This window comes from Macaca fascicularis, chromosome 6 (genome assembly GCF_037993035.2).
Source record: "Macaca fascicularis isolate 582-1 chromosome 6, T2T-MFA8v1.1".
Lineage (NCBI taxonomy): Eukaryota > Metazoa > Chordata > Mammalia > Primates > Cercopithecidae > Macaca > Macaca fascicularis.
This window is the reverse complement of record NC_088380.1, coordinates 157,073,439-157,097,350: the sequence shown is the minus strand read 5'-3', so window position 1 is coordinate 157,097,350 and position 23,912 is coordinate 157,073,439. Positions and strand designations below refer to the sequence as shown.

Sequence of the window (23,912 nt, the reverse complement as noted above, 5' to 3'; positions counted from 1 at the left end):
CCTGGCTAATTTTTTGTGTTTTTAGTAGGGATGGGGTTTCACCGTGTTAGCCAGGATGGTCTCGATCTCCTGACCTCGTGATCCGCCCACCTTGGCCTCCCAAAGTGCTGGGATTACAGGCGTGAGCCACCCCACCCGGCCCCATGATTACAACTTTTAAATCAGTCATCCACATTGCACATTGGGAAATTTCTCATAAAAATCCAGATTTCCAGCTGCCTTTAAAAAGCCCGGAGATCTGGTAGCCCGGGCCCACACTTCTGAGAGGTGGCCTCCTTCTTAAGATAGGCGTGCTTTCTTTAGTTCACCACAGTCCCCACCACTCCCTCTTGCCTCTCCAGCACTCACGGAGGGTCAGTTGCCTCATATTCTCTCGCTCATACCAACAGCTTTGCTCACCCAGGTTCCTGGCTGGCCCTGTAGGCACGTGGGTTTAGGACATTCACGGGTTGCAGGGTGGGATCCTACTCCAGACAGGGCTGATGTTTCCTCTGAGCTGCCTGCTATGCTGTTGTGGGTTCCCCCAGCTGGGGCTCCCTGTTCCCCAGTCAGCTCCCACTGTAATCAGGGCCAGGCTGGGGGCTGTTCTGAGCCAGGAAGACCTAAAGTCAATACAGGGATCAGGACTAGGGCAGTTGGGAGATGTTGCTGGTGACGGAGGGAGGAGAAGGTGGCATGGCAGGAAAAGTTGTCTGAGAGCAGAGGAAATGGAAAAAGCAGGAGAAACGGAAAGACTGGGCCAGGGAGGACAGAACAGGGACCACAGGCCCAATGGCAGGAATGGGGCAGGGGTTGGGGAGGCAGGAGGAAGTGAAGCTGGTGGGACCCATGGACTCCTAGAACCCTCCAATCTCACACTTGGAATCTGAGGAGAAGGGAAGCCTAGACTCCCAAGATGCTCCGTTCCTGACTCCCAGGACACCTGGCTGCAGCCAAGAGGCTGGTGAGGAATATTCAAAAGTCCATGGTCCCATGCCCGGGCAGACAGCACCTCTTGCCCAGAAAGGGCATGCTGAGAAGGCTCAGTACCAGGGCGCTGCCAGCAGGGCTGGAGCCTGCCTCGTGGGAAGAAGCACCTGAATTCTGAAGGCCATTCTCACACGCTTTGCAAATTAGCAAATTCATCTCTTTCCCCTCACCCAGAGCCCCAAACAAAGAGGAGTGGGAGGGGGGCCCGGCCCTTTGTTAGGGGGAATTTATTAATATCTGAAATATGCAGCCGCCCTTCCTTTCCACCCCCAATCAAAGCCTTTGCAAACACCTGGGCCTCGCATTTGAAAGGCCCTGGGGCTCTTTTATATGACAAGGCCCTGCCAGGAGGGGGTGGGTGGAACCCGGAGATTCTTCCGGACTGGGAAACTCTTGGCTCCTCCTAACCCTGGTCTTCAGCTCCAGCCTTCACCTGCAGGCAGGGCTGAGGAGGAGCGGGAGAGGAAGGAAGGCAGCAGGCTCATGGGCTCTGCTTTGCTGGCCGCACCACCCCAGGCTCTGCTCGGCTTGGCTGGGCCACCTTGAGCAAGCTTCCTTCCCTCCGTGGGCCTCGGTTTGTCTGTCTGTGTGACAAGGAACGAAGTAGTCTCTAAGGGCCCGGAGTTGTCTTCCTTTCTGAGCCCTACCCACCCCCCACTGCCATAGGGAAATGTCAGACCCAGGGCAGAAGCCAGGAGAGCTGGGGGAAGGAGGGAGCAGAGCCTGTTTCCTCCCCTGTCCAGTGGGAGCTGGGGAGCCCTGTGCTGCCCACCTCATGGCTCTCAGCAGTAAGGAGACAGGGTAAGGAGCATGACCTCATTTGATATTTATTAACAATAAACCAACAGAACACAAGGGGATGGGGGGACACAGCGAGAGACAGGCATAGAGGCTGGCCACAGTTGCACGAGGGAGCCCTGTCCCACGGGAGAATGCTGTGTGCATAAGCCGTGCTGAGGCATTTCTGCACCCCACCCTCCTCTCTGAGGGACCCACAGTACCAAGGGCTACCCTCTGCCCTCTGCCTCTACCCCTACACCGGGCCCAGGGCACATGTCCTGGAGCAGGGTGGGTGACCTCGGGACCAGCCAGCCATGTGTGTAGGCCACCTCCTAGTCTCATGGTTTCCCTGTCACCAGCAACCAAGGCCAGCTTCCTAGCAGCTCCTGAACTGGAGGATACACTGCAGGCCACCAGGACAAGGGAGATGGGAAGAGAGGGGCCCTGGGCCTTCACAGTGACCCTTCCTACCTCCCCAGCTTGTGTGGCTTGGGGTCCAGTGGGTGAAGGGGTGGCCTTTCTCTGAAGTGCTGGGGCCTCCTGTCCCTACCCGCAGCCCCAGCACCCTGGCTCAGGCCACTGGCACCCTTTTCCCACTTTGCACAGGCCTCCCCACTCCACCCTGTCCCCTCCAATCCACCCTGCACAGACCCAGAATGATATTCTTCATCATGCAAATCCCCTACCCACCCCATCATCCCTGGCTCCCCTCTGTTAGTTTTCCTTCTGTCTTAAACCCTCCTGTAACCTGGTAAAATCAGTGTCTCCAACCCTCTTGGTCTCTGCCCAGGCAGCTCAGCATCCTCTGGCCCAGAGCTCCTCCCGACCCTGCCCTCTTCTTCCTCTCTCTGCAAACATCCCCATCCTCCAGGGCCCTCAGCTCCCACCTCCTTCAGGAGTCCCGCACACAGCAGCCCCCAGGGATCCTTCTTCCCACGGAACTCATTGACCCTTGATCCCCAGGACCTCGGAGCCTCAAGAGCCTCTATGGCCCTACCCTCCCTGCCCAGCTCCAGATTCTGGTTGTGCTGAGGTGCGTGGGGACAGGCCCCCCCTAAACAGGGAGGGGTGTAGGCCCTGAATAGAGATGAGAAGGTGGTGCTGGCTGCCCTATGGGAAAGGGAGCTGACTGGTCAGGAGGTGTGGGGTCAAGTCCCCTCTGCCATGAGACCCAGGGCAAGTCCCTCCCCTCCTGGCCTCAATATGTCCATCTGCAAAGTAGGGCTGAGTTGGATCATTCTCAGCTCTGGGTGGGTCTGAGTATGCCTGTGCGTGTAGGGGGTTGTCAGAGGTTTCAGGAGAGGCAGAGGCTGCAAGAGGGACCCCCACTGGGGGACTGGCATCTTTATGGCAGCCCCCCATAGCCTCTCAGAATCCCAGAGGGCACAGCTGACCTTTGCAGGCTTCTAAGAAGGGACTGTGAGGCCCACCTGCCTCCTGCCTCACATCATCGACTCTTCCTCCTCTGCAATCTCACGGTCCACCTCGATGGCCGTGTTCTCGAAGCTGGTGATGCCCCCGTACTTGCGCATGTGCACCATCAGTGGCTTTGGTGACTGGCTCCCAGCCAGCGTGGCCACATACATGCCCGTCCGGTTCTCCTCCAGGGATGGTCCCCAGTCCATGGCCGGCCGGCTGGCCTGTTGGAGCCGCTGCAGCAAAGCAACGAGAGCAGTGAAAACAGGAAACAGGCAGCACTGGTGGAGTGTTCACTGTGGCCAGGCACCCAGCAAAGACCTGACCACATTGCTGGGCCAGTCCTGGCCACAGCCCCCTGGCGGGGAAGGTGGGGGCACTATGACTTCCCCAGGGGAGGGATCCACCTGCTTCGGTGAGAATCCTGTTCTACCACTTGCAAGTTGGATGGCTCTTGGCAATGCCGCTCGGCTCTGGGTGTCTGCTTCCTGGTCTGTAATGCGGGAATCCCAGTCCTGTCATAGGGTTGTTGTGAAGGCACTGAGATGACGCACTTAGCAGGGTGCTGGGAACAGGGTAAGGCCTGGGAAGTGGCGGCTGTTGCTATAATTACGTGCCAGGCCCCTCCTTAGAGCGTCTGAATGATGATCTAGGAGCCTTTCCCTAAATGCTGAGTCTTAAGAATCTGGGGGCTTTTGGAAAAGAGCAGGAGAACTGAGGTGGGCTTGCAACTGGCTTTCCTGGTTTCTTCCAGCCCCGACCTGCCTCCTTCTGCCTCTGACCTTTCCCTCATGGAGCCCCAGTTTTCATGACTAAGATGATGACTAAGCCTGGAGATTCCAGAGCTCCTTCTTCCTCAACCACATTCCCAAAGCCCTCTGCCTGTCCTGCGAGGGAGAAGAGAGAGCCCCTGTGTCCTTAAAGAAAGGAAGCAATTAACATTTGGGCAGCCCACTGGGCAGGTTCAAAGGGAGATACCGTGTATAATGCCTTTACCCGGGGTCTCCCACAGCTCGGTACTCACAGCACAGCGATACTTAGGAAGATGTGTTGGGAGCACGCTACCCCACTGCTCAGAAGCCTGCCAATGACTGCACATCTCACTGGAAATGAAATCCAAAGTGTGCACCAGGGCCTCCAGCTCCCGGCCCCTGTCTACCTCCCTGATATCAGCTCTGCCAGTTCTCTCCACCCCCTCTGCTCCAGCCACAGCACTGGCCTCCATGCTATTCTCAAACATGCCAGCCCCCTGCCTCAGGGCCTTTGCACACGTTGCCTTTCTGCCTGGAATGCTCTCACCCTAGATACCGACATGGATCACCCTGTCCAGTTAGTCAGATCTGTCACCTCCTCAGGGAGGTCTTCTCTGACAATCCTGGCCAAAGTACCGTTCCCCCTTAATTCCTGTATTCCTTTTTTTTTAAGTGCAGAACTTACCTTTACGTATTTGTTTATTGCCTGTCCCCCACAATAAAATACAAGCTCCCTGAGAACAAGGACTTAGATTTGTTTCCAGCTGAAAACAGGGGTGCTCAGACCAAAGTTTCTAAACCTGAGTGCTCCTGATGTTTTGGGTCTAGAGAATTCTCTGTTATAGGCGCTGTCCTGTGCATGGAAGGCTGTTTAGCAGCATCCCTGAACTATGCCCACTAGATGACAGGAACACTCCTCCTTGTACCCCTCTCCCCTCCATGACAGCCAACAATGTCTCCAGACCTTGCCAAATGTCCCCCAATGGCAAAATCACCCCCTGTGGGAACCCCTGGCCTAAAATTGAGCACCCACTGCACTCCAGCTCTGTGCTAAGCAGTGGCTAATTTAATCTTTACAGTGTCCTGATGAGAGCGGTATTACTACTTTTACCATCTGCCTGCACTGATATTATCTGAGTGTTAAAGCTCAGAGAGATCGGTTAAGTTGGCCAAGGTCACACAGGTGGGAAGTGGTGACACTGGGATTTGAACCCGTCCTGACCCCATCCTGAACCTTTAAAATACTTTGCTTTTCTGCCTTTCACAATGGAGACTATATTGATAAGCTTCTTTTCTTCTCGTAGCAGGCCTAAAAGTAGGTATCACCCTCTCCATTTTAAAGACAGAGACACTTAATCCCAGCACTTTGGGAGGCCGAAGTGCCCAGATCACTTGAGGCCAGGAGTTTAAGACCAGCCTGGCCCCGTCTCCACTAAAAATACAGAAATTAACTGGACGTGGTGGCAGGTGCCTGTTATCCCAGCTACTTGAGAGGCTGTGGCAGGAGAATCACTTGAACCGGGAGATGGAGGTTGCAGTGAGCCAAGATGGCGCCACTGCACTCCAGCCTGGGTGATAGAGCGAAACTGTCTGAAAAAACAAACAAAAAAAGACCGAAAAAAAAAAAAAAACCTGCCTATTGGATACTATGCTTATTGTCTCCACTGCACTGCACTCCAGCCTGGGTGACAGAGCAAGACTCTGTCTCAAAAAAAAAAAAAAAAAAAATTAAATTAAATTAAAATAAAATAAAAATAAAGACAGAGAAGCTGAGGTTCAGGGAAGTGCAGTAACTTGCTTAGGGCCATGAGGCTGGCAAATGGCAGGGCAGGATTCCGATCCTAGGGTCTGTGCTGGAAGCCCTGGCCTCTGAAGCTGGCACTCCTGAGCTGGGGAATGCCTCCTCCGCAGTGCACACCACTCCTCTCAGGCCCCCCAAAACATGCCCCTTCCCCCTGGCTGTGGGGCAGGGCAGCAGGGCGGTGGTGACTGCTGGGGAGCCCAGCATTCCTAGTGGCTCATTAGCAAGGCTTGGGGACCATGAGCTTCCTGGGAGCTGGAGCCTCCACCCTGAGCAACTCCCCTCTCTTACTTGCCTTTGCAGGTACCCTGGCTCTCAAGCAAGGAGCAGAGGTGGAGCTCCTGAGGTTCAGAGAAGGGAAGGAGTTTGCCCCAAGTCACCCAGCAATTGGAGGCAGTGCAGAGGCTAGACTCCAGGCTGCCCCCTGTGGTCTGGCAGCAGGATGGGGGAGGCATAAACCACTTCTGGCTCCTGAGCAACCCCTGCAGGTGGAGCCTTGTGGTGGGGGCAGCTGAGGGGCAGGAGCTACATGGGGGAAGTGGAGGAGAGACGGCAGTGTGCTGGTAAGCAGACTATGGGGAGGGGTGCAGGGGAGGCCCGCTTTATAGCCATTTTCTATGGTGTAAATATCTCCACCGTTGCCAATTCCTAGCTACCAATGGTTTAACACCTAGCTCACACATTCCTGAATATTTAAGGATTAGCTCTCATGAACCAGTGCTAGCTGGCTCCAGCACACTTCTGGTGGGATGTGTGTGTTGTGGGTGCCTCCAGGCTCTCTCTGGATGCCATCCATTGGGCTCACTAAAGCTGCATTCATGATGATGGCCTCCTGCCACCAGAGAACTCCACACCAGCGGTGGCAGAAGTGCAGGCCTCAGTGTTCAGAGGATACAGTGAGGCTCAGACCACACCACTTCTGCTGGCCCACAAAGGGTCACTACTCCCCTCTTCCAACGCCTCAGACCCTGTGGCAAACAGAGTGTACTCTCCATGTTCGTCTGAGTCCCTCCCCAAAACCCTAGGCATGGGCAGGGCTCACACCATCATTCTATCCCCATCCACCAGTGGGACACAGCAGGACTCCTGGGCACAGGAGTAGGGTGACAGCCTGCCCTCTGAGGTCCCTCACTGTCACCATTTGACGCTGAGTTCCAGAAGTAAGCTCTGGGCTGGTGACCTGAGTTCAAGACCTGATCCACTCCCAACCCATGGTGGGACCTGAGGCCAGTCCCTGGTTAACAGTGGTCTTTAGATTATGCCACCCCCTCCCCCAAGGCTTCATGTGGTACAAAGTGCCACAGGGCAGGACTCCAGCCCCTGAATCTGCCTCAGCCCAGGCAGATCTCCTCAGGCTAAAAGAAGCTGGATAAGGGGTGGGTGCATATATCTTCTGTTCTAGCAGGGGGACCCAGGGTCAAGCCACAGGTCAGGAAGGCTGAGAGTGGACAGGGGGGCAGACTCACCTCCCAGAATGAGCCCTCTTCTCGAAGCACAGCCACCAGCATGCCAGCTGGGATCATGAGGCAGGACAGCAGGCCCATCAGGATGCCCAGCAGCTCAGCCCAGGGTGGGAAGCGGTAGCTGCCATACTCCGAGGGCTGGTACTTGACGATGCTATACACCAGCAGGGCCTGCAGAGTGGGGACTCCCAGCATCACTGCGGGCTTTTGTCTAAACTGCCTTAAGGCCCGAGGTAGCCCAGCCTAGTGCCGGCCCAAGGCCTGAGACAGTCCAGCCCAGAGCTACCCAGGATCCTAAGCTGTACCGGAACCTGGAGTGGTCCATCTCTGGAGCCTTTGCAAGGCTTGAGCCAGCCCAGCTCGAAGCTGACCCAACACCAAGGCCTGCAGCAGCCCAGTTCTGAAGCACCCCAATCCCTTAGCTGCTCCAACCTCAAGACAGAAATCACAGCCTAAAGGCTCCAATCCTGAGGTCCTTGGGCCTGGGAAAGACCCACCCATTTAACCAACTGAACTAGGGCCAGGCCCAGCACAGCTACAAAAGCTGGGAACATCAGGGGAGGGGATGGACTAGGATTCTGGTGCCCACCCCAGAGCCCTCCACTGTGGGCCAGGGTGGCCCTACCAGACTGAATGTGCAGAGGGGACTCCCGCTCTCAGTTCTGGGGCCCCAGCCAGCAACCCTCCCTCCCTCCCCAGTTACCAAGAGCGTGGCTGGGGACAGGAACAGCCAGCAGGCCCTGAAGTAGAGGCCCGGCTTGAAGCCCAGCATCATGTGGATGTCTCGGCAGAACCTTTGAATGCCTGCACAGGGGAGGGGAGGAGGAATGGCCCCACCCACCGGCCCCACAAGTGCCAGCAGCCCCCCCCCTCCCAGCTGCCCCCCCTGGAAACCCTGGCCCTTGGGACCAGGGACCCAGGTACTGGGGGGCCCCAGGGTAGACTCCCGTTCTCCCACTGCAGAGAGCTCGACTCCGCCTCCCACGGCTCTTCTCACCATACACCCGTGTCACGGCAAGGCATGTGGTGATCACCACCACCAGCAGCCCAAAGCTGGCGCTGTAGTCATCCAGAAGGACCAGCCAGTACATGCCCCCCTAAAACACAAGCACAGTTCTGGTGTCCCCTCCCCGGGCCTCGCTCTCTGCTGCAGCCCCTTCTCCTGGCAAGAAGTGAGTAGGAAGCAGACATGCTGACGGGGAGCACAAGATGACAGGGCGACAGCTGGCTGCCAGCCCAGCCCTTCCAGGCCTCGTCTTATCTGAGTTCCATGACAGTCATCTATTATAGAATCCTCCTTTTACCGACGAGGAAAAACAGGCTCAGGGAGGGGAAATCATTTATCCTGAAGCCCCCTCAGCAAGTGCAGGAGTAAGGTTTGAACCCAGATCTTGCAGACTAAATCTCCACAGCCAGGACTCTGAATCACAAGGCCAAGCTGCCTCCCTTGGGAGACAGGGATGGGGAGGGACTGGGTTCCCTGCAAAGAGGAAGATGGAGGGGGCCCAGCAACTGCTCAGCTGGGCCAGAGATCTCGTTGCAGGCCTCTGCCCTTGTCCCGCCCACCTGCCATCCTCCCTGCAGCGCCACTCACATCGGTGGTGAGGATCAGCCCCATCAGGTACATGGCCACGCAGATGAGCCCTGAGAACACCACCTTCTTGGGCCGCAGGTAGTACGGGAACTCATCCGTCACAGCTGTTACAATGGTCTCCAGGAAAGCAAACTGGGAGAGAGGAGGGGCTGGGGTCAGAGTTCTATCCCCACCACACACACACACAGTGCCTGCTGCCACAGATGAGGCTCACCTGGCTGTCCAGGCCGAGAGTCAGAAGCATGAAGAAGAAGAGAAAGGACCAGAAGGGCGACAGAGGCAGCATGGTCATGGCCTGTGGGTAGACGACAAAGGCCAGGCCAGGGCCTGGGCCAAAGGCACAGGGGGTCAGCAGCTTGGGGCATGCGGTGGGCTCCCATATGCACATGCAGACACGCATGGCCACTTACACTCATTTGGGCCACTTGTTTCATCTAACTCAGAGATGCCCACTTAAACGCACCCTCTGACACTTCCTAACTCCCAGGACCTAAGGCCAGCACATTGCAGGTACTCAGTGAACATAGGTTGATAAACAAACACAAGACCCCAGTATAAAACCTCATTGAAATATACTTATGTATGCAGTTATCGGTACAAACAATACCACTAACGCACATTTACATGCATCCACTGGCAAAAGACACAGTGATTCACATGACCATTCTCACCCTTCTCACTTGCACATAGACACCTACACACACAAGGTGACTTATTTGTGCAACCAAAGCACAGAACATGACAATCTTGCGCAGAAACTCATTTACCTCCAGACATGGGTTAATGCACACTCCTTTGCTCACCCATCCCCTTGCACATGGACCACCAGAAACCAGCTAGGACGTGTTCCTGTGCATGCACATGTGTGCATATGCACACACAGGACATACCCATCCACAATCTTTTTTTTTTTTTGAGACAGAGTCTCGCTCTGTCGCCCAGGCTGGAGTGCAGTGGCACGATCTCGGCTCACTGCAAGCTCCGCCTCCTGGGTTCATGCCATTCTCCTGTCTCAGCCTCCAGAATAGCTGGGACTACAGGCGCCCACCACCACGCCCGGCTAATATTTTTTGTATTTTAGTAGAGATGGGGTTTCACTGCGTTAACCAGGATGGTCTCAATCTCCTGACCTCGTGATTCACCCACCTCAGCCTCCCAAAGTGCTGGGATTATAGGCGTGAGCCACCACCCCCGGCCCCTTTTTTTGAGGCAGAGTCTTGCTCTGTTGCCCAGGCTAGAGTGCAGTGACCCGATCTCGGCTCATTGCAACCTCCACCTCCAGGGTTCAAGCGATTCTCCTGACTCAGCCTCCTGAGTACTGGGATTACAGGCATGTGCCACCATGCCCGGCTAATTTTTGTATTTTTAGTAGAGACGACTCACCATGTTGATTAGGCTGGTCTCGAACTCCTGACCTCAAGTGATCCGCCCACCTTGGCCTCCCAAAGTGCTGGGATCACAGGCGTGAGCCACCACGCCTGGCCCCCATCCATAATCTTGCTGGTCCACTGGCCCAGCCCCATCTCTACCCAACACACATGCTCACCCCACTGAGGCCAGGCAGCCTGCCCACCTGCTTTGGCTACTTGGTCCACAGGCACGCCCAGCTCCTGAGACATGTAGCCCAGCACGGAGAAGATGGCAAAGCCAGCCAGGATGCTGGTGATGGCGTTGCCCAGAGTGACGATGAAAGTGTCTCTACCAGAAGAAGTCCAGGTGCGGGCCAGTGTGAGTAGGCCTTCCTTTCAGCCTCTGAGGCCCTCCCTGGCCAGCCACTCTCCTCCCTGCTTTGGACCCCAGGGTCTGGGAGGCTGTGGGACACTGACCTATAGATGTTCTGGTGAAATGTGTTGTAGGAGGCAAAGGTGAGGAGCCCTCCGAAGCCCACACCCAGGGAATAGAAGATCTGAAGAGCAGCTTCAATCCACACCTGTGCCAGGGAGGATGGAAAGGGAGGGTGTGTGGAGGGTCAAGGACAGAGAAGGAAGGCAGTGAATGAAGACGGTGTGACAGCTCCAGGGATGGCGTGGTCACCAGCCTGGCTCACAAGTGACGTGGACCAGGAGCAAAGCCTGCCCCAACACTTACACAGTGGGACATGGGCAAGTCCCTTCACCTCTGCAGGCCTCAGTTTCCCACCCAGGATCTAGAAGATGGTCTCTAAGCTTGGTCCAGTTCTGAAGGACACAGAGCCTAATGTAAAGTATTCAGGAGATTTGTATTGGCAATAAGCCTGCATAACCCCTTTACTTCCTTTCTGGAATCCTGGCATCTGGATTTGGACCCCAGCTTCACCACTGTCTAGCTGTGCAGCCTGAGCAAGCCAGGTCACCCCTCTGGACCGCAGGATCCCCATCTGTAATGAGGGGATAGGAATAGTGCCTAGTTCATGGGAGGAGTACGGATTAAATCACTACACACATGCATGTAAAACACTAGGGCAAGGTCAGGCACAGTCACCAGTCAATAAATATTAACGTCAGCTGTCAGTACCATTGTTATCACCATCGTCACTAATGCCCTCCTTGGGGTTTACAGTCACACAGATCTGGGCTGGGATCCCTGTTCTGCGATCCCCTAGCTGTATGACCTTAAGGTTATTAAAAACTCCTTTGAGCCTCAGTTTATTCCTCTGTAAAACAAGGAGGATAATGTTTACAGGATTGTTAAGAATAATAAATGAAGTATAATATGCAGTTAGTGACAATATATTGTATTCTTGGAGAATGCTAAGAGAGTGGATGTTGTGTTCTCACCACAAAAATGATAATTATGTGAGATAATACATATGCTAATTAGCTAGATTTAACAGTTCCCCCACATACATATGCTTCAAAATATCACGTTGTGCATGATAAATACATACACTTTTACCTATCAATTTAAAAATAAAATAATAATAATAATAAATTAAAAAGACACAAGGAGGGCTGAGCAGAATGCCTGGTACTGGGGTGTCCCAGGGAGCCCTCTTTCTACTCTCCAGCTCAGGCCTGGCCCCTCCCTCTGCACCCCGCCCCGAGGGGCTCACCTTGGAAGACAACAGGTGGTGGAACTGGGGGGTGAGATAGAACTGGATGCCCTTCCAGGCCCCTGGGAGGGTGACTCCGCGGACCAGCAGCATGAGCAGGATGAGGTAGGGGAACGTGGCCGTGAAATACACCACCTGAGAGATGGTAAGTAAGGAGCTGATGGCATCGGGGACCTTCCCTCAGTGCCACTCCTTGTAAACTCATCTGTGTCACTTGCCTCCCCAGCCTTGTGGTAGCCCAAGCTAGGAACCAGCCTTCATTTGTGAGGCTTCCCTCCTCCCTTCACACACCCAGCATCGGCAAAGCACCACCACCTTGCTTCCCAAGGCCATGAGACCATGTCCACTGCAGCCCCTGCTCCAGACAGCCATTGTTGCTTACAAAGGCCTCCTCCTCCCCGTGTCCACTCCCTGCACTGGCAAACCCACTCTGCATCATCCTCAGACATTCAACATTCCCAAACTCACTCCTCCCTCTCTCCTTCTTTCCCAAACCTCCAGTCACCCCTTCAGCAAACACCATCAAGTCTCAACATCCTCACTGCCTTGGCTTTGACCATAACCTCTCCTCTCTTTCTATATGGTTTCTACCCTGTCTTTTTTGTCTTAAATGGCTCTGTTCCCACTTCTGCTATCGGCTGCACCATGCAGAGGAAACAGTTCTGATTTATCAATGATTGGGCAAACCATCCTGAAGGTTTTTGAGTTTTTTCTTTTCTTTTCTTTTCTTTTTTTTTTTTTTTTTTTGAGACAGAGTGTCACTTAGCCTCCCAGGCTGGAGTGCAGTGGTGCAATCTCTCTGCTCACTGCAACCACCATCTCCCGGGTTCAAGCAATTCTCCCATCTCAGCCTCCCGAGTAGCTGGGATTACAGGCACCTGTCATCATGCCTGGCTAATTTTTGTATTTTTAGTAGAGACAGGGTTTCACCATGTTGGCCAGGCTGGTCTTGAATTCCTGACCTCAGGTGATCCACCCACCTCGGCCTCTCAAAGTGCTGGGATTAAAGGCTTGAGCCACCACCTCCTGCCCTGAGTTTTTTCAAAACAGCTTTATCGTCCTTTCCACCCCTTCATCACCTACAGTAGACATCCGTGGCTTTGTCTTCCAGTCTCTAGTTTGCCTTTTTCATGTAACAGTACCTGACTGTCCCACCATGGAGGTGACTCCATTCCCAGCTCCAGGGGTGGATATATGACCCACGCCCAGCCAAGCAGAGCATTCCATCCCCCCGGCCACAGGGATTAATTTAGGGATGGATGCACAGCCCTGCTCAGCCAGTGAGACTCAATTCTAAAATACTTGCGAACTGGGGAAAACAACCCTTTACCAAGCTTAGACGTATGCCTAGAGCTGCTAGGGCGACCTCACGAAGAATGAAGCCTCAGAAGGAAGCCAGCCTGGAAGGAAGCACTACTGAGAGACCCAGAGAACCAGTTTCCTGATGACACTGATTGAACCCCTAGACCCAGCTGTGCCTGAAGCACACCCTCTGGACTTTCCAACTGAGTGTGGTAACTGGGTTCTGGTCACCCGCATCTCAAAGAGCCCTAACTCATGTACTCACACTCCAAGTGTTCAACAAATTCTTGCTGAGCTCAGTCAAAGTGCCATGCACTGGGTCAGGATACAGCTGAGTGCAGACCCTGCCTTGGTGAGCTTCCAGTCTAGTAAAGCAGCCTTGCTCCTATGTGTTCTCACCTCCATGTCTCTTTTCAAGCAGCCCTCATCCCCCAGCCTCAAGGCTCTCTCCCTTCTCCCAGCTGAAGTCTCTTCATCTTCTCATGCTCAGTCCATGCCCCGCCTTCTCCAGGAAACCTTCACCCCATCCAGCCCCTCAGGCCTCCGGGGCCTCCCGAACGTCACCTTGCCAGAAGACTTCACACCCTTGAGGATACAGAGGAACACGATGACCCAGGCCAGCAGCAGGCAGAGGCAGAGGTTCCAGCGGATCTCCCCAGGGCTGCCGATGCCCTGGCTGCCTTGGATGTGGAGGACGTAGCGGCTGTGGGAGACAAAGGTCTCAGTGTCCCCTGGTCACCCCGCCAGGCTCCACAGACATGGAGTCAACCCATGTCCAGCTCACAAGGCTCTACTGCCGTTCTCCACTTGACACCCTCTTGGTCCCTCTCCATCCTTCTCCAACCAACTCTGACGCAGGAGGCTGGCCTCAGCAGACCTTACCCCTTCCTCAGCTTTGGGAGGCTGAGGAGGCAAGATCGCTTGAGGATAGGAGTGCGAGACCACCCTTCCTCTTCAGCTCCCATGTGGGTTTGGCTAATGGGAGGCAACAGCGGGAGACTGGAGTTCGGAGAGGAATGAGGGGTCTGGGTATTTGCATATACATGTGTATACCACACACACACACACACACACACACACACACACCATCCAGGGCCTGGCCATGACTGTGTTTTTTAGGCAGCCCCTCTTCCAAGGCTCCGATTCTCCCCTGGTTCCCTCCCATTGCCTCCTAGGTTCGGGGGTGGTGACAGCTCTCCTGGTTGCTAGTCACTGATGCTTCACTTTTCGCTGTGGCTTCCATGACCCTCTGAAAAGTCCCTTCACTAAACTCCCTTCAGTGAAACCCTCTGACAATCCATCTGCCTCCTGCCTGCATCCAGACTGATGCAGTGGGCTGTGGCATGGCCATGGAGACCACCCTGGCAGTTGCCAGTGACTGCATCAAATCCTTTGGCTTTAAGCTGCAAACTCAGGCTGATTCTTTCCCACTGGTCAGATAAACTCTTCAGCAGGTGTGGACACTTCAGATGGACTTGAAGTGGACAAATGAATGAACTGTGTACTGCATGCAGGTTAAATACCAAAACATTTCAAGACACGGAGCCTATCTGGGAAAAATCTCCTAACAGCAGTCCTTTGTAGGTGAGCGGGTGGGGTTATAGGGTCTGTGTTCTCTGGCCAGCCAACAGTACCACCTAGGGACCAGGCTATTTTAGAATGATCCAGAACAGGATCAGGACCCAGGAGTCCTTAGTGTCAGTATTATCTCTATCACTAACTACTGAGCAATACTGAGCAAGCCTCCAGGCTTTTCTTTCTCTCTCTCTCTCTCTTTCTTTCTTTCTTCTCTCTCTCTTTCTTTCTTTCTCTCTTTTTTTAAAGGCAGAATACAGTGACAAGGCTTTGTTTTATTGACCATAAAATGGGGCATTGGGATAGGCTGATGAGTGCAACATCCTTCTAACACCCACCGTTCCCAGGACCTACCATGTGCCTGGCACTGTGATAATGGTTTCACCTGCGTTATGTTGTTTAATTCTGATGACGATCCCTTACTCTATCATAGTCCTATCTCTCTTAGAGAAGTCTGAGATGGTCTTTACTATGTACAGTCCTGGCCTTATGCTAAGTGCTTTACCTATGATATAGCAGGTGCTCAATAAATATTTATTAAAAGAATGAATGAGTGGGTTAAATCACTAACTGGATAACATCTTATGAAGCAGGTACTGTTACCAACCCCTGTTACAGAGGAGGAAACTGAGACTTCATAATGTTACTATTACTAGTATCATCATCATCATCATTCTCAGCTAGTATTTATTGAGCACTTACTATCCACCAGACTGGACTGCACAATTTATTAATATATGCTTTCTCTCCTTTAATCTTCACTACAACCTTTCTGACATACCCAGTATTATTGCCCTCATGCTACAGATAAAGCAACAGAAGCCAAATAAATTGTTCAAGGGCACACAACTGGTCAGGTGAAGAGCTGGGATTAGAAGCCAGAGTCCACCTGCCACCAGCACCTGAGCTCATCTTGGTGGTGCATGCTGAGCCCCTTGGGAATGCCCTCTGGCCACCCTCAGTGGTGCAGGGTCCCCTCAGATGCTGCGGGGCCAGCAGCTGCCTGACCTCCAGTACTCCTCACTGGGGCTGACGGTGCAGGTGAGGTTGAGGGGCAGGGCCCCGTTGCCGTCCTTGGAGCCTCTGTGCTCCAGGCAGAGTTCTGTGTTCCACCAATTGCCACAGTGCTCCCACGGTAGGTCGCTGGTGAGGGAGGCGAAGAGGTAGAAGAGCACGTAGGCGATGATCATGTTGTAGTAGATGGCCACCAGGCCCACGATGAGCAGCATGGCTGCGCCGGCGCCTGGTGTGGGGAGAGGCTGCTGGGCTGCCCAGGCCAAGCCCTCTGCCAGCTGGGTGGGGTGGCCTCCGGGGAGCTGGCGGCTTTCTGGGCTTCACTTCCATCTCTGCCTGGAGCTTGTGGGGGTTCTGGGGGCAACCTCCCTGCCTCCCCCAGGCCCTGAGCCCTTTCCTCCCTGGGGACCACTGAGGCCTCACCTTTGAAGAGGGGACTGATTTTCCAGACAGCCAGTGGCCCTAGGCTGGAGAACTGGCCCAGGGAGAGCTCCAGGAAGAAGAGGGGGATGCCACAGATGGCCAGCATGAGGAAGTAGGGCACGAGGAAGGCGCCTGCCGGGAGCGGGGTGGTCAGCAAGGGCCTTGGGGGCAGCTCCCCCAAAAGCCCAGCTCTAGCCCCACCCCTCCCCTGGCCTGCAGACGCCCCCTCAGACCTGATGGAACACTGTAGGTTTCTTCTCTTCTACACCAGACTGCTGAGGGCCAGAGTGGCCAGCAGGGATTTACTCACCTCTGGAGCCCCAGTGCCCAGAACAGTGCTGGGCTCAGCGCAGACGCTGAGAAACGCCTGCTGAGGGAGTGAATGAATGAATGAGGGAGAGAACGTGTGAATTTCCTACTGAAGAAAGTGCAGACTCCTCAGTACAGAACCAGCACCCTTCAGAATCTGGCTCCACTCTATCTGCCTGCCCCTCCCCACCACGTCGCCTCAGATACTTGTGACTGCCACCTGTGGTTCCGTGGGCCCACAGCCCTTCCCCTTTGATTCTCATATTGGCAGTCACTTCTTTAGAGAACTGCCCACCACCATATGGCTCTGGAAGGGCTGCCAGTCACATCAACCAACCCCCTCCTAGGCGACCTTGGGCAGAATTAGTTGGAAGTGGTTTATCATAACCTGGGGCTGGGAGGAGGGAGTTCACCGCCCTCTCCACCTTCCTCAGTGAGCACCTGTCCAAAGCCAGGCTTATCAGAGACCTTCCCTGCAATTCTGTATAGATTCATTCAGACAGAGCAGTTCTGCAAAGCTCTTGGGTTGCTAAACCTATCTGAGGATGAAGTCATTGCAGAGTTGTCTGCGGCCACCTCCCCCCGAGGCCTGCCCCTCACCAACTGCGGGGAGGAAGCCTGTCTCAGGACAAAATGAGGCCAGCACACAGAGAGGAAGAGTAGTGACATGGGGAGAGTGCTTGCCGAGAGACACCATGGGTATCTTCAAGGTCCTGGAGCTTCAGAGGCCAGCTCCAGTCCCACACATCCTAGTCATGTAAATTTATCCTTTCTTTGCTTCATCTCTAGCTTTATTTGGATTTCTCTCACTTTCTCAATATATGCTTCCTTCAAGAGTTTGCTAGAGACAGGAGGAGATACAGAGTACTGGTGAGAGCACACTGGCCAGGGAGGAGACAGTTCTGGATTGGAATGTTGAGTCTGCCACCCTGTGACCTTGGGCAAGGACGCTGGTCTCTTCAAGTTTCAGCTACCTCATCGTATCCATGGTGCCTACCCAATAGGGTCATCACCAGGGTTAAATGAGATGGGCACAGAAAGCACCAAACCCAGGGCCTGACAGGTGGTGAGTGCTCAGCCCTAGCTTTTGCTAATGAGACTTGGAACAGTCACTTGATGGAGAAGCAGGGGCGAAAGAAAATTTGTTTAAGATGGGAGACTTTGTGTTTGCAGCCTGAATGGAAGGAACCAAGAGAGGAGGAAAGATTGGAGATGCAAGAGAGGGAATGATTGATGGAGCACAGCTCAGGAGGAGGTGGGGGAAGGAAGGGGTGGGGAGAACACTGAAAGAGCAGTGATCATCGGCAAGGCAGATACAGCTCTTTATCACGAAGCAGAGGCAGCTCCCTCTGCGCACCGTGCAGGGCGTGGCCAGCCTTAGAGAGGGAACCATGTGGGTATCCTTCCTGGGGATGAGAGGGAGGAAGGAAGGGCTTGGGTGATGAGAAGGACAAGACAGGGTGAACTCCCTCCTCCCAGCCCCAAGTTACTATACACCACTTTCAATGAATTCTGCCCAAGGTCGCCTAGGAGACAGTGGCTGAGGCCACCGAAAAGCTCACTCTACCCCAGGGCCTTGGCCCATCACCCCAGACACTCTCCAACAGGACCTCAGGCCCATACCTCCTCCGTTGGTGTAGGCTCGATAGGGGAAGCGCCAGACATTCCCCAGGCCTACACAGTAGCCAATGCAGGACAGCAGGAAGTCCAGCTTTCCTGTCCAGTTGCCCCTGTCTGCAGCAAAGTCCACATCCAGGTCAACATCGCCCTGGTCACTGGGGGTCATCAGCAGGTCTGGGGTGACAGGCTGCCAACGAGAGAGACCAAAGAGGTCAGGGAGAAGACTGAGGCCAGGCCAGAAATGCGACCTCAAGACAAGACTCTGGAATTGAACGGGGCCAAATGAAAAGACACTATCAGTCCAGATAATCAAATGCTCTCAACTGGACTAACCTGGTCATATGCAGGAGAGCCTCAGGATTTTCGGCGACCAAAACTTACTGGGCCAGCAGGGTAGCTTAGGCACTAACAAAGCTACCCTGACCTTAGCTTGGCTAACACAGAGGTCAAATTAAGGGATGGTCCTTTTTATTTTATTTTATTTTTTTTGAGACAGAGTCTTGCTCTGCCTAAAAGAGGTGATAGGAGGACAACAGGAAGAAGTTGGGAGCCCGCAGCATAGAAAGGAGAGGACTTGGAGGGACCTGGGGTTCCCCTGAGGGAAGGAGTCCACTGATGCTCCGTGGCTCAAATGGGGCCTACTGAGAACAAAGGAGATCTGACTCCTTGTTTAGGACTGGTACTTTTCAGTCATAAGCCAGAAAACTGTCCCCAATACTCCCCCTCCCCACATGCTGACAGCTTGGCTGCGGGGGTCTAACCCCACTAAGCAAGGTAGGGAGAGCCTGAGGTCTGGGTGAATTTTGTGAATTCTGGCTCATGAGCAGGAAGAAGGTACTTAAGCTGTGATCTGTCTCAGAAAGTCATAATCTTGCTGTCCCTGGAGGGGAGATGCATGCCCAGAGGGGAGCGGAGGCCAGCTGTTCCTAAGGTTCCCTTTCATGCTTCAAAGTGGGTGGGAGGTCCACGGGGCATTCTCCCTTCGGAGACCCTCAGTGATGGTGACCACAGTGTTGATTTTGCCAGAAACTGGCTATTGGCCACAGGGGCCGTGGTGACAGGAACAGCCAGGCATTATTATGGGTGACGATGACAATGACAGAGCATGAAGAGCTGTTTTTAAAGTAACTAGGCTGCAAGGGATGAAACAAACACATGCCTGGCAGTTCTTTAGCTGTGATCGTGGACATGCTGAGGTGACAGGAGCAGCAGATCCCAGACTTCTGTGAAACCCGCCCCTCCCCTCCAATGCCCCTTTCCCTGAGGCTGCCTCTCCGGCTGGGTGAGCATCAGCCTTCAGGAACCTCTCACTCCCAGGTGAGCTCTGGGAGGAATGGAGTGGCAGCCAGTTGACACTGTTCCTGGCGTTGGGTGGTGAGCAGGCCTGTCACCCTGAGACACGCCCCCGTCCAGCCCAGCACCATTCAGGCCAGTTCACAGGAGGTCCCAGTAATGAGGCTCCTCTGATCCCTCCTGAGAAGCTGCCCTTTCCATGCTCACGGAGCGGTCCTGGTTCTCTGTTTCCATGGTGACAAGAGTTCCATGAGCAGGATGCTGCCAGCTCGTTCCCCTCCTCCCCCAATCAGAGGGAAGCCTGCTTCTGCTCCAGGGGCAGGACATGGGGTCTTCCAAAGCTGAGCCAATCAGGAGCCCAACTGGAGTCCCCAACCCCACCACGGGGTGAATCCCAGGAGGCTGGCACAGTGAGGATGGGGCTGGTTGGGAGACAGAAGAAAGCAATCAAATAGCTGGGGCAGGGTTGGAAGCTGAATGAGTTGCTTCATACTTCTTCCTGGGTGTAAGGCTCCCACTCCTGAATCTCCCACTCCCTACCCCGGGGCATGCAGGAGCACACAGCTGAGTTTGTCAGACCTGCATGCTCGCCTTTAGGGACCCACAGCAGGGGCTGGGAGACTCAAGACTGCCCAAGCCAAGGCTCTTCAGGACAGAGAGAGACAATAGGAATCTGGAGTCCAACTTAATCATTGTGCAGATTAGGAAACCGAGTTTCAGGAAGAAGGGATGAGCCCAAGGTCAAACAGCAAGTTAAAGGCACAGCAAGATTTGGACCTAGATGCCCTGACTCTAAGTCCAGTGCTCATCTCTGAGCAATGCTGCTCCTTTGCGGAAACCTGGCATTTTCTCATTCCCGTCCAATTTTGCTTGAGAAAAGGGAAAGGACCCTGAGAGGAGGTAGCAACCTAGAACCAACCCTCTCTCCTGTTGGCTCTAGGTTGCTTAGCCTGTCAGCAGGTAAGCAGTAAGTCTCACCCCTCTGTGCCTCAGTTGCCTTATTTATAAAGTGAGGCTACTAAGACCTAGCCCCCAGAAGTGTTAAAGGATTAAATGAGATAAAGCTTGCTAGCCCTCCAGCCCAGCACCCAGCAAGCGCTTCACAAAACATGGCTATTTACATAATGTGCAGCCCTATAGCAGAGAGGGACAGGGCCTCTTGTGGGGAGGGAAGGCAGAGAGGGAAGAGAAGGACAGTGGAAGAGAATGGAAACAGGACCCAAGAGACTCACAAATGGTCCCAAGAAGTCACTTATGTCAGTGAATAAAAAAGACACACCGGCCGGGCACGGTGGCTCACACCTGTAATCCCAGCACTTTGGGAGACCGAGGCGGGAGGATCACAAGGTCAGGAGATCGAGACCATCCCGGCTAACATGGTGAAATCCCGTCCCTACTAAAAATACAAAAATTAACCAGGCATGGTGGCGGGCGCCTGTAGTCCCAACTACTCGGGAGGCTGAGGCAGGAGAATGGTGTGAACCTGGGAGGCAGAGCTTGCAGTGAGCTGAGATGGCGCCACTGCACTCCAGCCTGGGCAACAAAGCGAGGTTCCGTCTCAAAAAAATAAAGACACACCACAGTGGTTCCAAGCCCAGCTGCCCGAGAGCAGAGAACTTGAATGAATGAGTGTGTGTGAGTGAGTGTGAGTGTGACAGTGTGTGCGTGTGTAGGGAGGTTGGTAACACCAGCCCCTGAGAACAGTATTCTCACATCTACTAGTCCCTTCACATTCTTCCCCACACCTCACACACCCAGTGGGTCCTGCTTTGGTGCCTCCAGGCTGGGGCTGAGCCAGAGGAGGTTCAGGTTAGAGAATTAACTTGTCCAAAGTCACCAGGCAAGTGGCAGCTGCAGAATTAGTACTCAGGAGATCTGACTCCTTAGTTAGGACTGGTACAAGCCAGAAAACTTCCCCCAATATTCCCCCTCCTCATATGCTGACAGCTTGACTGAGAGGTCCAATCCCACCAGGCAAGGTGGGGAGAGCCTGAGGTCTGGGCCAACGGCCAATCTCCCACACCAGCTTCCATCTTCACTGCCCATATCCTCGGGCCTCCGGTAGCTCCCTCCCTGTCTTTGTCTCCTTTCAGACCTGCAGAGGGGCAGCCTGGGGTCTCAGCAGGGAAGCTAAAGGGGCGGGCAGGGAGCAGGCAGGAAAGAAGAGAGTCCTCCCGCAGGCTCAGGGAGCCGGCTTCAGTATGGACGACCGCCTCCCACTCCCCACCTCCCAGATGAGTCCAGCTCAACGCTCAGGTATCCCAATACCCCCCACACCCAGCAATCAGCCCCTGGCGGGGAGCAGCAGGGTGGAATTGGGGACTAGGGAGAGGTGGGTGCCGGGCCCCGGCCGCCCCGACCCCGCGCCTCCCAGGACTGCAGACACCTGTTTATAGCCCTGGCCCAGTGAACCAGGGCTCCCTTCATACTACATCCCGAACCCCAGATGGCAGGGGCCGAGGTGGGGGCGCAGACCGTGACCCTGACCCTCCCTGTAATCCAGCTGAGCCGGGCCTTCCCCAGAGCCCGAAGCTGCTCTGGGTGCGCCCTCAGACCTTCCCCAGGGGCCTCGATGGGGGCGGGTCTCTCCAACCCTCCTCCAGGTGCGCCCCGGGCCCCCGCCCTCGTGCCCTACCTTGCGAAGGTGAGCTCCCTGGAGCTTCTTCATCTTGGAGGGCGGGTGGCCGGGACTCAGCTGCCCCGGAGCGCAGAGATCGAGGGCACGAGAGATGGTCCACCGGCCGCTGCGCCTTTGCCCCCGCGGCTCCCGCGCACCGGCTGGGGCGGGCACGGACGCAGGCGCTGCCGTCTGGCGGCTGCGGGCGTGGAGCGCGGTCAGGACGCTGTGAACGCCTTGTCTGTCCCTGCGCAGCGCCCGAGGCTGGGGAAAGGTGCACGGCTACGCCCGCGTAACACCCAGACAGACAACTGACGGACGGACGGCGGGGGGATGCGCGCGCCCCCGCACGCAGAGCTGCGGATTGGAGGGCCCTGAGCTAGTGGGGAGGGGGGTTCGCGACGGAAACCTCAGCTTCCTGCGTGACCTTGGGCAAGCGACCTGCCCTCTCTGGGACTCCCTTTCCACAGTTGGGCCAGGAGGGAGGCCAGCCAGTAACAGCCCACCCCCCTGCCTCTTCTTTGCCTTGCGACCTTAGGGGATAAGAATCTCACCTCCCTCACAGGAGTGTGAGCAATTCAGGAAGATGGAGCATAGAAAACATCCAGCACAGAGGGCCTGACACTTAGTAGGTGCTCAGTTAGCATTTATTCACTGACTGTGGGTTGCCCACGCCACCATTAGTCCAATTATTTAATCTATCCATTTTTATCGAGCACCTAAAGTGTGCCAGGTCCTGAACTAGATATGCTATTTTCTCAGCCTGGAGAGGTAGGTGTTGTTACTCCTATTCTACAGATGAGGAAGCTGAGGGACGGGGAAGTTAAGTTACTCAAAATCACGGAGCTAATGAGTGACACCAGGGACAGAGTCAGGCTTCATGGACCTTTGGACTAGTAGTAGTACTCTTCAACTCTCCTCCTTTCCTTAAGATGAAAGCAAAATGGGGAGGTTTGGGTGAGCAGAAGGGACAGCAAGTGCCACAGTGTCACTGTGATCTGGAACTTAGATCATCAATAACTGGTTTCCTGTCCAGCAGCAGTATGGCTTCTGGAAAGTTCTAATTTCACATCTGTAAAATGGGCCATGAGCCAGCCCATGCATGGCTGCCTCAGAATGTCCTGAGGGTCCAGTGAGCCTGTGGCTAGGATGGGAAATGATGAGCTGGAGCGATGGCACACATTGGTTTGCTGGGGCTGATTGATATACGCTAGTGGACCAGTATATACATTACCAATTGTGCCGTTCTCACCCTCGCAGGTGTGCCAGTTCAGACATTAATCATACATCCGTTTGGCTTCCTATCAGTTGACATGGTGGGGGAGACCTTTGGGGAGAGATGTGAATAAGGGTCTGCTCTCTCCCACCCCTGGGGCTTGATAAAAGGTTGGAGGGGTTTAAGTCAAAGCATGGACTTGGGTAAAGGCCTGGCCAGGTTCCAATCCACCTCTCCCCCTGCCCAGGTCCTAGCAAACTGCTCTCCCCTTTGAGACTGGCCACAAAGAGCAGACCAGGGACTCTCCAGACCCAAGAGGAAGGTGTCTGTCTCCTCTGCCCCCTGCCTGCTGACCCATATGGGACCGAGAGTGGCTGTGAGTGTGAAGAGAAGGAGCATTTATGGAGCCCTACTGTGTGCATTGTGAAGGATTTTTGCATCCAACATCTAATTTTTAATTATTTCCAACTGTCTGGGAAGACAGGTTTGTGCATCTGATTTTACACCTGAGGCAACTGTCCCGTAGGAGTGAAGTCATGCACTGGGTATTGGGAATGAACCTAGGAAGACTGTGGGTCATGGTTGGGAGAGGCAGAAGCCAAGGGCTCCTGAATCCAAGGAGGTCCAGGCAGGACCCTTCCCCATCCCTTGCCCTGGGCTTGTTAATGCATCTTGTACAAAAGAGGCAGCAGCCTTGCTCAACCACTCTCTCCCATTGGCACTTGGGTTTCATGAGA

At 54.5% G+C, this 23,912-nt stretch overlaps 1 protein-coding gene across 8 annotated transcripts; it reads right to left on the bottom strand.

Annotated features, from left to right (window-relative positions):
* Positions 1-1,780: 1,780 nt before the first annotated feature.
* Positions 1,781-22,272, bottom strand: SLC6A7 (solute carrier family 6 member 7). 8 transcript variants are annotated; one of them, XM_073994583.1, is made up of 15 exons: positions 21,978-22,272; positions 18,053-18,236; positions 16,431-16,490; positions 16,121-16,252; positions 15,692-15,926; positions 13,673-13,811; positions 11,807-11,941; positions 10,602-10,705; positions 10,349-10,473; positions 8,990-9,102; positions 8,776-8,907; positions 8,179-8,278; positions 7,885-7,985; positions 7,185-7,352; positions 1,781-3,401 (listed from the first exon to the last, which is right to left on the bottom strand). In XM_073994583.1, the coding sequence occupies exons 4-15, from the start codon at positions 16,224-16,226 to the stop codon at positions 3,192-3,194; spliced, it is 1,668 nt and encodes a 555-aa protein (XP_073850684.1). In that variant the 5' UTR covers positions 16,227-16,252; positions 16,431-16,490; positions 18,053-18,236; positions 21,978-22,272; the 3' UTR covers positions 1,781-3,191. The 8 variants fall into 8 exon arrangements, 7 of the variants coding, with proteins under 7 accessions (XP_073850684.1, XP_073850688.1, XP_073850685.1 ...); XM_073994587.1 differs by having other exon boundaries at positions 15,692-15,826; XM_073994584.1 differs by having other exon boundaries at positions 16,431-16,487.
* Positions 22,273-23,912: the final 1,640 nt, after the last annotated feature.

Coding starts and splice junctions, on each gene's coding strand:
- SLC6A7 (XM_005558245.4), bottom strand. CDS start 22,010: ATGAAGAAGCTCCAGGGAGCTCACCTTCGCAAG. Junction 13,812..15,691: donor CCCAGTGAGGAGTACTGGAG/GTCAGGCAGCTG, acceptor TGTCTCCCACAG/CCGCTACGTCCTCCACATCC. Junction 7,986..8,178: donor TGCCGTGACACGGGTGTATG/GTGAGAAGAGCC, acceptor TCCCCTGTGCAG/GCATTCAAAGGTTCTGCCGA.